Genomic DNA, 15,915 nt, shown 5'->3' with positions numbered 1-15,915 from the left:
GCCCGTCAGCGGCGGGGGCGGGCGGGGGGGCCCGCAGCCGCGGCTGCGGGCCCCCTCGCCCGCCCCCGCCCCCGCCCCCTCTAACTGTCCCCCCGCCAGCTGGGGAGCGATATTTTAATTTTTTTTTTTTAATTGCGTGAAAGTGGGATGTTTTGCTGCCATCTAGTGACTCCCGGACTCCTTTCCGCGCTGCCCGAGCGGTGGGTCTGCAAGGAGAGAAGTCAGCAAGATAGTGGGCTTTTTTTTTAAGTTGCAAGGGGTTTTTTTTTTTTTTTCCTTATTATTTTTCGTCTAGCGTGTTGCTTTTCTGTCTTGACACGGCCTTTGCGAAGTCTCTGAAAATACAAATATTACCAGGGGTTTTGTGGTCCTAGCGCTTTAACTTTTTGAGCCTTGCGGGTTTTACTGCTCTGAAAGCCGTAAAGATCCCGTTTCCTATTTTTCTTTGTAAATTGGAATAGCAGCTCGTGATTTTTAGGTTATTCTGCTCTTATATCAAAATCGCGTTAGGTACAGAACTCCATGTAAAATCTTAACTGGCTCGGTAGTAATTATGATCTCGACAGTATGTTGACTATTGTAGTTGTACGACAGCTATTTTCTTCCACGAGTTAATAATGTATCTAAATTAGTATTAAAGAAAACTGAAACTGTTTTCAAATACTTTTTCCATATCCTGCATAGTACTGCACTTCATGCTAAAGAAGCTTCTGAACCAGTGGTTGGTTGTTCAAAGAAATTAATTTCAGAAATAGCAGGCTACTTTAGACTGCAGTTGGAATACTGTGAGGTGGGTGGAGTTAGACAATTTCTTCTAGTTGCTCTTTTCCACCTTTCCCTCCATTTTGAGATGACTAGAGCTAGCAGTACATCATAACTAGCAGGTGTGACTGTGGGATATGGAAATACAGATGGGCTAGCTTTAATCTAACAAGGTTGGGTACCAGTAGTAGTAAAAAAAGAGGCTTGTACAGAAAGGAATATGTAGCATCTCTGAAGGGCTTGTGTCGCCTCGTTTCTCTTGTATTTGTGTAGATTGTGCAGTAATTACCCATTGTAGATAAAGTGATAAGGGAGGATTGGTCCAGGGTACATACCAACTGTCAGCCTTGCTTACGCTGAAGTCTGCGCAGATAACTAAGGTTAAACAGACTTTCAATGGAAGTGATAACTTTTTTCAGTAAGGATGCACTTGCCTTACAAAGATAATTCCTCCTGGTAATTCCAGTAGTTCTTAGTTTAGGCGTGGTCTTAGACAGAAACATTTATCTAGTGTGATCTAACCTCTCTTAAGTCTGCTGCGCTCACTTGTGCTTTGTCTGGCTTTTTTGATCGTTAGAAATGTTCAAATTCTTATTAATTCAAATTTTAAAATGGTGTTAGGAAAACACTCGTTAATTAAAAAACCTGCCTCCTTTGTTAGAGGTACATCTTCGGATGCTGGCACTTCTTTCAGACTGTCCTTTGAACTCCTGTGGTTTTGGGTCCTGTTGGTGTTCCCTGCTCTTCCATTTGTTTGCACCTGTTGTCACTTGTGTTCCTTGGTGATAACTGCTGTTGATAATGATACCAGATTTGTGATATTGTCTCTTTGTTAAGAAGAAACAACTGATCCCTGGTTTGTTCTTGTGTATCTCGATGGGTTCTCATCTCTAAACCCGAAAAAATCCAGATCACTTCCTGTGGAGTCAGATATCCAGGGATTGTTCCATAGATATTTTATGCCATAAATCAGAATTGAATTATCATAGTGATTCCTGTAAAGTGTAAATTTTTGTGGTTTTGCTCTGTTTCCCACTGATACAGAACAAAGCTCTGGGGATTGCTTTTTCTGGTGGTTTGGGCTGGAAGGGGACAATCATTTCCTGTATAATTTCTTAGTCAGACCTTAAATATGTGGTGAAGCCTGTCTAAACTTCCAACTGCACTGCGGGCTTGAGTGCTACGTTTTAACTCTAAAATGGTAGTGCTCGTCAGAGTTCTTGAAAGGTAATTGAGAGGCCTATTTGGTCCTGTGTACTTCTCCTACTTTTTGCAGGGGTAGGATCTTGATTTGACTACATATAATGCCAGACTTGCATAATAAACTCTTAAAATTAGAGAGGGTGTGAAATTAGGACGTGCCTGGCTACGCTAAAAAGTGATTGGGTAGTTTCAAGTTGAATTGAATCTTTTTTTATTTTACTTTCAATGGAAAAATTGTGTGCTTGCCCAGAGAAAAGTAGGTGATTAACTCTTTGGCTTCTCTTTAATGTTGCATTTAACAGAGCCATGCTGTAACAATAATCTGGAACGTACACAATTACAATATAAAGACCAGTTTGTGTTAAAGTTCATGTTATGGGATGTGTCTGAATTAAGGAAGAAAGAACTTTTGAGTTTGTAGGTAATGTGGAATTATCTTTAAACCCTGATAGGAATGTAGGGGATCTGTAGTTCTTTAAGTCCTTCTTCCCAGAATTGATATTTCTAGGGAATGTACTGCAAACGTTTTCAGACCTCCTAGAACGCAGTGGCTTAATCCGGGTAGCAAGTCTACCGCAGCATGGAAGTCTTGTTCTTCTAGCTTGTACAGTCCATTGAAAAAAGAACATTTTAAATAGTAAGAATAACGATCTATAAGTAACTGTGATGCTGAAGAACTGCCAAGTTCCTTGATTGTTAATGGTTTTCAAGCAATGTGGTCTTTCTTGGCACATAGCGACAATTACAGCATGATGGGTGGTTTTGAATTGGAAAACCTCTGTTGAATGAAATAACCAAATTATTTTGATGCTTTCCCTGTAGATGGAAGATGGTCACTCCCTTTTCGATTACAGCGTTGGACTGAACGATATCGTTCAGCTCTTGGTCAGACAAAGCCCAGCAGTGCTTCCTGCTGTTAGTAAGGAGAAGGATTCTGAACTCTCCGACACAGACTCTGGCTGTGGCTCAGGCCAAAGCGAATCTGACAAAAGCTCTCACAACGGAGAAGGTGCCATGGAACTGGAGGGACAGCCGAGCACAGCGGCGCAGCCTGACTGGACTGACCCGGGATTTGGTCTCTATAAGGTGAGTCATTAAAAAACTAAGATTACTTAAAACTGCACGTCAGGAGGGGAGTTGTTTCTCTGTAGTTGGGAATTTCTGAAAGTCTTTCATGCCCCAATTGTGTGGGTACTTTTTTTCTTTTTCTTAAACCCTCCAACAACAAACAAAAAAAATACCAACCAACCCACAAACCAATTAAGTGCAACATGTTGTAGGTCAAAATATTTTATTTTTCATTTTATCCTTTTAACTGAAACTACAATACATTAATTGATTTTTAAAAAAAAAAGCATTCCGAGTGCCTGTTTTGATTTAAAAAATTTTCCCAATATTTTTGCTTGGAGTCATTGCATTTATCAAAGCTGAAACTTTCTTGAATGAACAAAAGAAAATCTCAACCAGCTGTTTGGAGTCATTTTACTTGTCTGTTTCAATGGATTTTATTACAGATCTAGTGATGTCTTTGCCAGACTATGAGCAAGACAGTTCTGAAAGTCTGTTACAGACTAACTAATAATGGCTTGTACTAGATAGAAAGCTGTTTGTACACATGTTGGTGTAGAATGGATTTTTTGCCTTAGAGGTTCAACCTGAGAAGACTGTAGGGGTGCACAACAGGATCAGGAGGGCAAAGGAAATCTTAATTTTTAAGATGATCTGTTAAATATCTTGATAATGAAGTTCTTTAGATGGTTAAATCTTCAAGTAGACTTGGAAATTAACGCTTAATTTCAAAATCCATTTTGGTGAGCTGTATGCTTTGCTTTGTGTAGATAAATGACTTGGTCGATGCTCGAGATATGAATATGGGAGCATGGTTTGAAGCCCAGGTTGTAAATGTAACCAGAAAAAAACCTACAAATGAATCAGCTGACAGTTGCACAGATCCTGATCAGCCGACAGCCATTCCTGAAGAAGATGTAATATACCACGTGAAATATGAGGAGTGAGTTTTGTTACCTTCTTGGCTAATAAAGTCATTTGGATCATGATGTTGATGGGAAATTTTATTGTAGAGATCCATAAAGTGAAACAGAACTGCGCTGATGCAGTAATTACATTACTGAGCCCTGTTAACTGTAAGTTTTTCTTACAGTTGGAATTCCAAGTGTATTCCAACTGGAATTCCAGTGGGCTGGAATAATATTTTTAGAAATATGAAATGCCGTTATCCAAGTTTTAAATGGGATATGATAGTAGCGAAGTTAGACTGCCCGATTCTGGCTGTGTCTGTGTGGGAGAAGGAGATTTTATTCTTGATTATATTCTTGTACGTTGCGCGGCATCAGTTCTTAAATCGACCTGTCTGGATAAAATCTATCCCTTACAACAACTTGTGATGTTGAATCTGATTTTTCTTCTCTGTCCCTCCGTGCCTCCCTTCTACTTCAAGTTATCCAGAGAATGGAGTTGTAGAATTGAGTTCGAATGATGTACGGGCTCGTGCACGGACTATTTTGAAGTGGCACCAGCTAGAAGTAGGACAGGTGGTGATGGTCAACTATAATCCCGATGAGCCGAAAGAGAGAGGTTTTTGGTACGATGCGGAGATTCTGCAAAAACGGGAAACAAAAATGATTAAGGAGATAAATGCAAAGATCTTACTTGGGTAAGCAAATTCATAATGTGGAATAAATTGAATTCCCCAACTCTACTTAAACTTTCATGACGTCTGAGTGACTCTGCTGAAAAAAACGATGCAACAAAAATGGTGCAACAGAAGTGCTGGGGAGAGATGAGAAGCTGGGCTGTCCTTTTTGGGTGATTGACTTCGTCATACTGCACTTTTGATGAACTTCCACTGGAGGAATTGGACATTTTAAGGAATCACAGGGCACACTGAGCTGTGGATTCACATAATGCTGTGAGGATGCAAAGCCCCGATTTCACTAAGAGGCAAAGAATTGTTTTCTGTTAACTATCCATAATGGGTTTACAAAAACTTCAGTGTAATATTTTGTGCTAGATATGATAACGTAGACTGAACACTCACTTTATAAAGATGATGAAAAATTACTCCAGTTCTCTCCTAATAAAGGAGAAAATGAGCCTATGTATAAGAGACTCTCAACTTCAGGGGAAAAAAAAAAGGTGTGGTGTTTTTTTTTTAAAGTTTCAGGTAAAAGTTTCACAGAGTTGCCAGAATATTTCCCCCTTTTTCCTCTCACCATAGTGATTTTGACTTTTTAACTGTAAAATATGAGAAGAGTTGTCTGAAAGAGGGAGAACAGTTACTGATGATAAATTGAATGCTACAAGTGTCTGGATTCTCATTGAGACAGGAGGGTACACTTTAATTGCATGAAAATGATTTGGTTTTGGTGGTGCTGTCATGCCACTGTCCCAGATCATGCAATGCTATAACAGGTTTCTTGTGATACAGGACTAATACCAGACCAGTCTGCATTACCGATGTACGTGCACAGCTGTGAATTCATAATATGATACTTTCAAAGTATGATCTTGTTGACTTTTATCAACTTCTCCTTATAGGGATGCTGGTGATTCCTTGAATGACTGCAGAATTACATTAGTGGATGAAATTTATAAAATTGAAGAACCAGGCAGTGCTTGTCCAATTAGTGCCAGTCCATTAAAACGTGAGTGTTGCATAGCTCTTGCATGTCTCTATCTTACCCTGTGATATTCTGCTGATTGGCTTTGTGAGGATCAGAGGTCTAAGAGTTCCAAAACACTTGTAGTTGTGACTCCTTTGACCATTTCCAGCGTATCTTGGCACTTTCTGGAGTCTGAAGTAGACTATGGTTTCTTTTTGCCAACAGGACAAAATGGACCTGTGTGTAAAGCTTGTAAGGACAACCCGAACAAGACCTGCAGAATTTGTGCTTGCCATATCTGTGGAGGTAAACAAGATCCAGATAAACAGCTAATGTGTGATGAGTGTGATATGGCTTTCCACATCTACTGCCTCAACCCTCCCCTTAGTAGTATACCAGATGATGAGGATTGGTAAGTTCTAAGTATGCGTGTGTGGTATTGTAATTACCATCTAATTAGGAGCAGAAAGTGAGGTCTAGGGCTTCATGGTGCCCTTAGGTGGCAATATTGTGACTGTACGAGGTGAAGAAAAGTTTGTGTGTGTTTTGGTTTTTTTTTTGTAGGACTTCATAGCTTTTCTTGAGCGTCAGTTTAGTGAGAGTATGTTTTAAGGCAGTGGCTTTCAAACTTCTCTTCCTAGTTTTGGGATATATACGCTTATTCAGAGAGAAGTGTGTCTACCTATAAACTGAATGCAAACCTGATGCCAGGAGGCTTAACTTGTGTAATGGTTTTTATGGGTCACTTACAAGTAGTCCACAGGCCCCATCACCATATTAGGCTGGTGATATATACTGTTTTATATGAACTATATATGGTGATAGATATATAGAGATATATATAGATAGTGAAATATATCTATCTATATACATATAGATAGTGAAGTACACTGTTTTATTCCTTGTGTCCTGTTTCAGCGTTTTATACAATGATTTTTATGATACAGCTGATTTCCTGACACATCTGCAATGGCTTAAAAGATTGTGCGAGGACACTAGCTAATACAGGTCTAATTCCAGTATGGAGAGTTGTTTCAGTGTCCTGTCTAGTTTCACACGGGGAAATTGTAACATTATAACTCAGTATGCTTTGAGAAAATTCTCTTTTAATTTAAGGCTTTACTACTAGTTAAATTTTCATTGACTGGTGACTTTAGGTATTGCCCTGAATGTCGAAATGATGCAAGTGAAGTGGTTTTAGCAGGAGAGAAATTAAAAGAAAGTAAAAAGAAACAAAAGATGGCATCTGCTAATTCATCCTCGCGGAGAGACTGGGGCAAGGTCAGTTCAAAAGCCGTTTCATTTTGAAGAATACTGCGTGTTAGTTCCTTGTAATTCTTGGCTGATTGGTCTTGCTCTTTGAAACAGGGCATGGCATGTGTTGGTCGCACAAAGGAATGTACCATTGTCCCCTCAAACCACTATGGACCAATTCCTGGGATTCCGGTTGGCACCATGTGGAAGTTCAGAGTTCAGGTATGAAGCTGAATCCTGGCCTGAGCCACTGTAGGGAAAAATGGGAATGATCCAGCTCTTAAGAGAAACCTGAAACAGTTAATCTTGGCGTGTATGTCACTGGCTATGTAAGTGCAGAAAGGAAAGAATTCTGGCTTTGTCTAGACCAAGTGTTCCATAACTAATGCTGCATTGTCCAGGCATTTAAAGTGTTTTTTTCTTTAGTGCTTTTTTTGGTAACTCAAAAACCCCAAACCAAATGTATTTGTTTCCAGTGGTTTGTCCTGGAGATGTGTAGTATCTCCCAGTTGTTCTTCTGGTAAGGGTCTCTCCCAAATATCTAGATACATTAAACAGAAGGTTTTCTCATCCTGTCAGAAAGTTGGGGAAGAAAAAGCACTGACCTATCCAGATCTTGTTTTCAAGTATTAGGTGAAGGTTGCTATTGCAAGTCTTTCAAAACCAATCCTCTTATACAAACATTTAATTCTAATATCCATATTATTCTTAAATTCCTGGAGCTTTTGAATAAGCAATCTCAGTGAGAAAGATCCAAATTTCTAAATTCACATCATAAAAAATATCTGGCTTATTTTTTAAAAGCATTTTTCTTTTTCTTTCCTCTACCTGGAGCTCTTTGGAGGATAGTGGTGAGAACAGTTTCACCCTGTAATGTATGCAAAACAAATCTGAAATAGTACTATTAGTTAATTTAGTTCCAAGACCAATGGGTAGTCATGTTGTTCGTAGCCTGTTGACAGCAGTTGCCTAGCAAACTTTTTTTTTTTCAGGTGAGCGAATCTGGTGTTCACAGGCCCCACGTAGCAGGTATACATGGCAGAAGTAATGATGGTGCCTATTCCTTGGTTCTGGCAGGAGGCTACGAAGATGACATAGTAAGTGAATCTTGATTATTTATGCCTGAGAACCAATCTACCTTGTAGTTAAAACAAAGACTTGGCCTTAGTTACTTTTTACACTCTCTATCGGACATTTCCCCACCTTGATGATACTTAAGTTCTTCAGAAGAAAACTATGCAAAGGCAAACTACAATCCAGTAATATGTGCCAACCTGAGAAACAGGATCATCTAAATAAAGCTTAATATCCATATGTCACCTTTAATCCAAGAGTCCTTAGCTGCCCTTTCAGGGTCTCCATTGCATCCACAGTTTGAACAGAGTCTCACGGTATATGCTGCTGGATCTTCCTGCATCAGAAGAGTGTTCAGAACAAAACTAGGGACAGAGGTCCTACTTCTGAACATGCTATTTGGTTCTGCTAGCCAAACCTAACCCTTGCTAGGCTGCACCAGGCTCTACTGCTCATTCTTCTTGCAGGTCACCAGTGCATTGCTAGCCTGCACCCCCTTACCCGAATGCCTGTTAGAACTCATGTAAAACAGATAGGCACGAATCTCAGTAGTCGTTTTAAGACTTAATTCTGCCTGCAGGGTCATGTACAGTGTAAGTACTGAGGCACAAGTTACGTTATCCTTATCTGGAGCATGCCCCTGCGCTTCCAAGCAGATGCTGTGCGAGTGGGGTGCTGCTCTCTTGGCAGAGGTCTCTGCACTTAAAGTGTGTGACAAGGCAACAATTGTCACCCTGACTCTTCTCTTGGCAGTATAAGAGAGGACCATAAACTGAGTCTGGGAGCTTAAATGGAGGAAGCATCTTTCCTTTTTTGAGAATACCGTATTAAAGCTACCTGATTAAAAAACTCTAATGCTTTTACTGAATTATTTTTGTGAATGTGTCGAAACCATCCGTTTCAGGATCATGGAAATTCCTTCACATATACAGGGAGTGGAGGGCGCGATCTTTCTGGAAACAAACGCACAGCGGAACAGTCCTGTGATCAAAAACTCACCAATATGAACAGGTCAGCACCATTCACGCTCTGTTCCTAGCCTTAGTCGCTGGCAATTTGTCAACCTGAAAAATTGGTTGTCCTGTTTGTATCAAAAGAAACTGGCTAAGTGGAAAAACTGTCAAAATTAGGTTTTGACTGTGTTGTAGGCTGCAGATCAGTTGCACAATGGAAATGCTTCTTACAGTGCACTATAAATGAAACAGAATTGTAAATGGTATTAATCTCACAATTAATATTGACTGAAACTTAAGGAACAGAGTAGTAAATTAGTGTAGAAGTCTTCATACTCTCTCCTGAAGACCTTTGCAGCCACTGGTCACCTTGGGAGAGCAGATAATTTGTTATTCTGAACTGTTATTCTTACAAATCGATGTGGACTTGTGTGGAGGAGGTGTTCCATGCAATTACATTACGGTAATGTAATGAATAATCAGCATATTTTAAAATGTCGTCCCCAGTCAGGAGGCTTAATTACTATTTCCCAGAGTTCTCCGTTATACAAGATAGTTGAAAGTGTTACTGTTTAAGACAAACAAACAAAAGCCAGGCTACATCCTTTTTCCTTGGAAGAGATTCAGAAGGGGCTCCTTCTGTATCTGCAAAGAGGCCGTAGCTTCCAGTTTTTTGGTAGCCATTGCTGTGGTTCAGCACAATGCTGGTATGCCGCTACTCTTAGTATTGTACTCAACTGTATCAATGTGTTGCTCTGAGTAAAATAGTATATTTTAAATTTATTGCTCCTTAGTAGCTGGTTTACCATGCAAGCTTTGTTTTGCTTTATCCTCCCTCTGATTCTGAAGAGTTCTAAGTTGATTGGACTTTCTCTTACAGAGCTCTGGCTCTGAACTGCAGTGCCCCCATCAATGACAAAAATGGAGCTGAAGCCAAGGACTGGAGAGCTGGGAAGCCAGTCCGAGTGGTGAGGAATGTAAAAGGAGGCAAACATAGTAAATATGCTCCTGTAGAAGGGAACAGATATGATGGAATATATAAGGTAAGAAGGATTTGAATTTGCCTACTGAATTAGGGAAAGATAATTTGGTTATGGCCAAGGGGTTTTTATAGTGTATGATGGGCTTGCATCTGACTTTTTTAGGTTGTGAAATACTGGCCTGAGACAGGGAAATCTGGATTTTTAGTGTGGCGTTACTTACTTAGGAGGGATGATGAAGAACCTGCTCCTTGGACCAAAGAAGGAAAGGACAGGATGAAAAAGCTTGGCCTAACAATGCAGGTACTCTTTTGGAACATCATCAGGGTTACCATGGACAATGAACTTAATGGATAGCAGGAATTTTTCTATTATACGTTCTTACTGAGGATGATCCCTGCGTAAGAATCAAGACATCCCCCTTAGACTAAGGGAGACACAAGTGCTTTCCGTCTTGTGGGTTGTTTGTTTTCTTTTTACATCAGGAGGCTAAATGGACAAAACTCACTTTCTTGTATAGAATTTCTACAGTCTGAATAAGTGTTTTGCAAAAGCAGGGATCTCTTGCTTAAAATAGAGAACCCCTGGAGCAGTTCTCCAGAGGTCATTCTTCTGATCTGTAATAGTCCATAAGTATGAACTGGCGTGTTTGCACTGGATGCTTTTTGTCTTGTGTTTTCTTGTAGTATCCTGAAGGATATTTGGAAGCTGTTGCAAACAAAGATAAGGAAAAAGAAAATAATGGAGATGATGAGTTTGATACCCCGGGGAAAGGAAAAAGGAAAAGGAAATCAGCAGGTTTGTGGAGTAGGCAAGTGGATATAGAAAGCCTTGTAGGTTTTTGTGCATTTTACCTAGTTACTCTTTTCTGGTTGCTTTTTGTTTGTTTGTTTAAAAAGTTGTTGTGTTTTCTTTCAGGTGGGGAGGAAAAACTCATTACCTCTCCTACAGGGACTCCAAAGAAAACTAAAGTTGAGCCATACAAGCTGACATCTCAGCAAAAATCTCTTATAAAAAGTGATGAAGCCAATGAAAAACTGTGGAATGAAGTACTAGAAGCTCTCAAAGATGGACCGGTATATCATGCTTTTTTTCCCCCAGTAATAAAGTGACAACTAACCAGTGTACTATCCCTAGACACAAACCTCTTGGCTGCATTAAGGAAACAGCCTCAGACCTATAGCGTTTTTTTAGCGTAGACATCCACAGCATAACTTTAAAACACTGTATTTGAGGTCAGTAAGAAGAGTTATCAGAACTTGTTTAATGTAACTATTTTTTTCCTTGTTGAGCTTTGTAGAAAAACTTTCTATGACTAAAGTAAGCCCTTGCATTTAACGGGAGGTGTTTGAGTTTTTTTGGCTGTATCTTTCAGAGGGTAGTAGCAGTAAGTTGATTCAAATGTTGTCCTTACAGAAATTTCTAAGTAAAGTTGAAGAGGCCTTCTTGTGTATTTGCTGTCAGGAGGTTGTGTTTCGGCCAGTCACAACTGTATGCCAACACAATGTGTGCAAGGTGAGTAAATGATAGAACTGCTGTCGAGTTCTGTTGAGCCAACGAGCTTTGAGCTGACTTGTTTAGTGGTGAGAGAGAGGTGGGGGGGTTGGTTAGTTTGGGTTTTTTTGCCAGTAATTAGTCTTTGTCCTGGTTTCGGCTGGGTTTATATGTGAAAACTTCATGATTTGATGAAAGTTCTTTGGCATAGAAAAGTCTGCTTTAAAGAAAGTTCCACTATTGTATGGCTACTATCTGATTCTTTTAAAAGATGACAAGAGCTTCTCTGCAGGCTCAGTAATACTGCTAGGTGACACTGATGGATTCGACAGTGTTACAGAATGTATGGGGTTTTGCTTTGTTTTTTGAAGAATGACGTGAAGTGTTTTTGCAGAAGCTCCAACAGTCTTTAACAGCTGCGGGGGAATTCTTGATCTTTAGAAATGCAATTGAATGAAATATCTCTACCATATACCTAAATATCTCTACCTCTACCTAATATACCTAAATACTGTGTCCATGACTAATGTGCTCTGTTGAAGTGCACGTGCTATTGCACGTAGTGAAGGAAGCTTTCTCTCCAGCTGCCAGCCTTGCATTGCTCTCGGCATTTCTCAGCTCTTGTCAATACCTGGGTGAACTAGGATGTAAAAGGAATCTCATTCTCTCCAGTGGGGGCTTTGTAGAATAAGCTAAACTGTACATCTCTCTTTCTTAACCAATTACTTTTTTTTGTCCTTCACCAGGATTGTTTGGATAGATCCTTCAAAGCTGATGTGTACAGTTGTCCAGCCTGCCGCTATGATCTTGGCAAAAATTATACCATGCAAGTGAACGAGACACTGCAGACCATTCTAACTCAGCTCTTTCCTGGATATGGCAGTGGACGGTGATTCTGTAAAGCACTTCTAATTTTCTTTTGTTCAAACTTATTAATGGGTTTTCAATGGGCTTAATTTAAAAAAAAAAAGTAGTCTGTGTTCTCCCAGACCCCTAAAAAAAGTTTAAAGTCTTCCTTGTTTTTAAAAAACTATAAACTTCAAGGAATATCCTTTTGTATGTTCGTGATTTTGTTTCTGTTCTAAATGTTGAACTTTGCAGTTGTTTCCCCTCCTCAAAACTGCCATTCATCAGCACAGAATTATTTTTTTAAATGGACTTACAAAGTGCTTCCGGTAAGGCTGCTAATGACTATGAAAGTTCTTAGAGTGCCCTCTGTGCCCCCTCTTTTTTTTTTTTTTTTTTTTTTTTTAATTTTTTAATTCAAAAAAATGGCTTGGTTGCTAGAACAATCTTCAATGTTTGGGGATTTGGCCATAAAGGTATAGACTTGTGCATCCCTTGGCAGCATTTTGATGCTCAATTTGTACAAGATGGTTCCTGGCTTACGATCTTTTTACCACAAATGGGTATTTGCTATTTTTTTCAGGAACTGTTTTTTATACATTTGACAAACCTATCAAAAGCCATTTCCTGCTAATTTTGTATTTCAAAAAAAAAAAGCTGCTTGCGTATAGCTAAGTGGCTGGAGCAATATGAAGTACTACCTCAGCTGGACTTCTTTCTTATTACGGAACTATTTGTTCAGCCAGGTGCTGTCTTCTATCCAGAAATGCCATTGTGGAATATACTAAAGCCATTCTTAAGTGCCTTTCGTCCTTTTCTGAAAGACTGGGCTCTGAACCACCATATATATATTTTTCATAAGCACTGAATTGTTTAAACTTGCCAACCGGATTTTATTCTTTGGGTAAAATATAACACTGTAGCTGTATATGATTAGCATGGATTTGCAAACTTTCAGGTTTCCTCCTAATGCTAGGTGTATTATGGTAACATGACTTTTTTTCTTTGTTTCGCTGCATTTCTACCTGGAAATGGAGAATAACCAATTCTGACTTTTTTTATGAAACATTTTGTTTATTGTACATGACACCGAGAAGGCTTACTTTTGTGAATGGGTTGTCTTTTTCTTACATTACCAAAGTTTGCAGTTTAATACCTCAACAAGACAGGGATGTTTTTAATCACACTTTACTGCAGACAGACTGGAACAAATGTGCCTATTTTTGGTTTTCTTAACTCTTACCCTTTTTAAAATTATAATGTTAATATGTTAGGGAAAAAAAAACAACGTTTTATAGGATTTTTTCTGAATTTGTCAATTTTTTGTACAATGTGCAAGTTGAAGTTCTCAAAATAAATATCTTTTCAGATGAAAGTGACTGTTTTCCTTCAATTCTTTTTATCTGAAGCAGGTTTCCAGACCTAATTGCTTGTGCAGGAATTTGTAGTTATGTTCCGTTATGCCAAACTTTTATTTTCTAAGGCCTATAATTTTCATTATGATTTTTCACTACAAAGAAATTGGGAAAATACTAATTTGATATTCTTGTTTTCAAAATATTTGCTTCTAGACACTAGTGAAAGGCATCTGTTACGTTCAACTAAAAAAACAGAAATTCCCAAATTCTCTCTCTTTTGGGGGCATAACTTATGTTAGATTGCCACAGTACTAAAATCCAAATATCAACTGGCAACTGGAATTGCCTGCACATCTAATGAAGACCAAAATTGTTAGAACTGCCATGTCATGCATCATATTGGAGGTGTTTATAGCAAGTAGTGTGAGCATCTCCATCAACTTACCAAACCAGAGAAATAAATTAAAACACTGAGGTTTTCATAAACAAATGCAGATGAAGAAAACATACAGGCATTTAAGATGTTAAAAACAAAAGCTGTGAAATTGTGCAACTGCTGCTTAATCTGCCCTCTTTAAAATAAGTTTATTTTAAGATTAGTGTTAACGTTAAACACTTTCAATTTCAGGTATTTAAATTTCATTGAAAATGTCCTTCCACTTTTTATTCTATATTGTGATGAGAAGAATTTGGGGTGAGTGGGCAAAACTGAGGAAGTGTGTGTGTATTTAAATTGAAAGAACCTATTACTATGACTTCCTTAGTATATTGTTTTTGTTATTATTTGGAATTTGGAAAACAAACTTTATTTTCCTACATAGGTTTCAGTGTACTGTTCTGGGTTTTAGTCTTTATTTAGCATGAATTAGGATTTCTCTGCAAATTAGATCTCAACCAGGAAAATTACTGTGCTATAAAGTGAGCTGGTGTGTGGCTTTGGCTATGAAGGGATTGTGTGTTTTAATGGTAGAAATCATTAGTAGGACGATGCTTCATTTCCCGTACGTACTTGTGTACATTTGTGTTGTGAAATTCTGGAGTAAAGATCCGATATGTGATTTGGTAAAATAAGTGTTTAGTGGATAAGGAATTGGGAAGCAAGAATAACCATGTTGTAATAAAACAACGCAAGGATCTTTCTTCTATTTTGGGAATTCTCATCTCGCTTCCCAGCAAGTGTACAGAATGGATCGTCTGCACAGTTTGATTGAGCACAAATTACAAAATGTGCCTGATAGTTCTTCATCCTGGCAGGCTTCCATGGTCCTGTAACTGCAGCCAGCTTGAAAAGTTACCTGTTGTGTGGTGATGGTGAGTGCTGGAGCTCAGGGTACCGGTACAGGTACTCACCACGACCTGTGGCATCTCTGCAGGAGAATGGGGACATGGCAGCTCTGGGTCAGGTTCTCTGGCAGGAGAATGCCACCCGCAATCTGTCCGAAATCAGGTTGTCATACTAGCATGGTACTGCTGTAACTTCTGGGGGGGAAATGGGAATGACGCGTGGGTAAATCCCACTGCTTTTAAAGAATGAACTGGTGGGGGAGGTGGATTCGGTGCACTGTCAGTAGATGATTGTTAATTTTTTTTTTTTTTTTTTAAAGCTCTAGCTCCTGGAGCCATGAGAGATGGGGAGCCTAAAACTACTACCTGGATATTGTGAGAACTTGAGCATGTACCAGCTGAACACCTCATCTCATTTTTTTATGTTCACGTGCTGTGGGCCCTCAGGTCCCGCTGGGGCTGCTCATCCCTTCAGGACTGGCTGTCTCAGGCAAAAGAGAGGGTGCGGGGCTGGGGCTGGTCTCCAAGCTCTGCCCTGTGTGATGAGCTTGTTGAGAAAACCCAGTCTGGCTGGGCATTGCTGGCGATTTGACTGTTTTGCTGTGAAATATCTATGTGCCATCTTTAACACCTTGTGCTACCCCTGCTCCAGGTTTTCCTCAGGGGCAGAGTAACGCTGGCAGCCCTGAGGGCCACGGCCAAGGTGCAGCTTAGGCCTGTGTGGGTCCACCTCAGGGTAAGCCCCCTTCAGGGTGCGATGCCACGGCCCCGAGGCATCGCCTGGCGGAAAGACGATGGACTGGGACAGCAGGGGAAGGTTAACCGTGCTCCTCGCCGGACCCCGCGCCCACCTGCCCGGCCGCCATGAAGCCGTCACAGGCCGCGGGGGGTAGGGGGGCGGGGGCGGTCCCTCCCCGCCCCATTGGCGCAGGGCGCCCGCAGCCCCCCCCCGCGCGCTGCTGTGCGGCTCCTCACGTACTCACCGCCCCGCGCCCCCGCCGGAGCCCAGAGCTGTGGGGCGCTGACGGGCACCTCGCACCGCCTATCGAAGCCCGCCTTATCCCTCTCTCGCCCAATAGTAGCC

At 40.2% G+C, this 15,915-nt stretch overlaps 1 protein-coding gene across 10 annotated transcripts in view; it reads left to right on the top strand.

Annotated features, from left to right (window-relative positions):
* The window catches only part of UHRF1 (ubiquitin like with PHD and ring finger domains 1), a 60,925-nt gene that overhangs the window by 31,205 nt on the left and 13,805 nt on the right, over positions 1-15,915 (top strand). For 8 of the 10 annotated variants that reach the window (XM_075175315.1, XM_075175314.1, XM_075175317.1 and 5 more), the window contains 15 exons: positions 2,788-3,051; positions 3,804-3,976; positions 4,424-4,639; positions 5,524-5,630; positions 5,814-6,000; positions 6,746-6,869; positions 6,957-7,064; positions 7,835-7,939; positions 8,821-8,927; positions 9,750-9,912; positions 10,015-10,152; positions 10,536-10,647; positions 10,768-10,925; positions 11,266-11,364; positions 12,090-13,564. In XM_075175315.1, the coding sequence (XP_075031416.1) occupies positions 2,788-3,051; positions 3,804-3,976; positions 4,424-4,639; positions 5,524-5,630; positions 5,814-6,000; positions 6,746-6,869; positions 6,957-7,064; positions 7,835-7,939; positions 8,821-8,927; positions 9,750-9,912; positions 10,015-10,152; positions 10,536-10,647; positions 10,768-10,925; positions 11,266-11,364; positions 12,090-12,236 (2,208 nt within the window). In that variant the 3' untranslated portion in view covers positions 12,237-13,564. Of the gene's footprint in view, positions 1-2,787; positions 3,052-3,803; positions 3,977-4,423; positions 4,640-5,523; positions 5,631-5,813; positions 6,001-6,745; positions 6,870-6,956; positions 7,065-7,834; positions 7,940-8,820; positions 8,928-9,749; positions 9,913-10,014; positions 10,153-10,535; positions 10,648-10,767; positions 10,926-11,265; positions 11,365-12,089; positions 13,565-15,151; positions 15,334-15,915 lie in introns of those variants that run through there. The other 2 variants (XM_075175311.1, XM_075175312.1) reach the window with 2 other exon arrangements.

This window comes from Calonectris borealis, chromosome 28 (assembly GCF_964195595.1).
Source record: "Calonectris borealis chromosome 28, bCalBor7.hap1.2, whole genome shotgun sequence".
In the NCBI taxonomy this organism is placed as follows: domain Eukaryota; kingdom Metazoa; phylum Chordata; class Aves; order Procellariiformes; family Procellariidae; genus Calonectris; species Calonectris borealis.
This window is presented reverse-complemented; position numbering and strand designations above follow the sequence as displayed.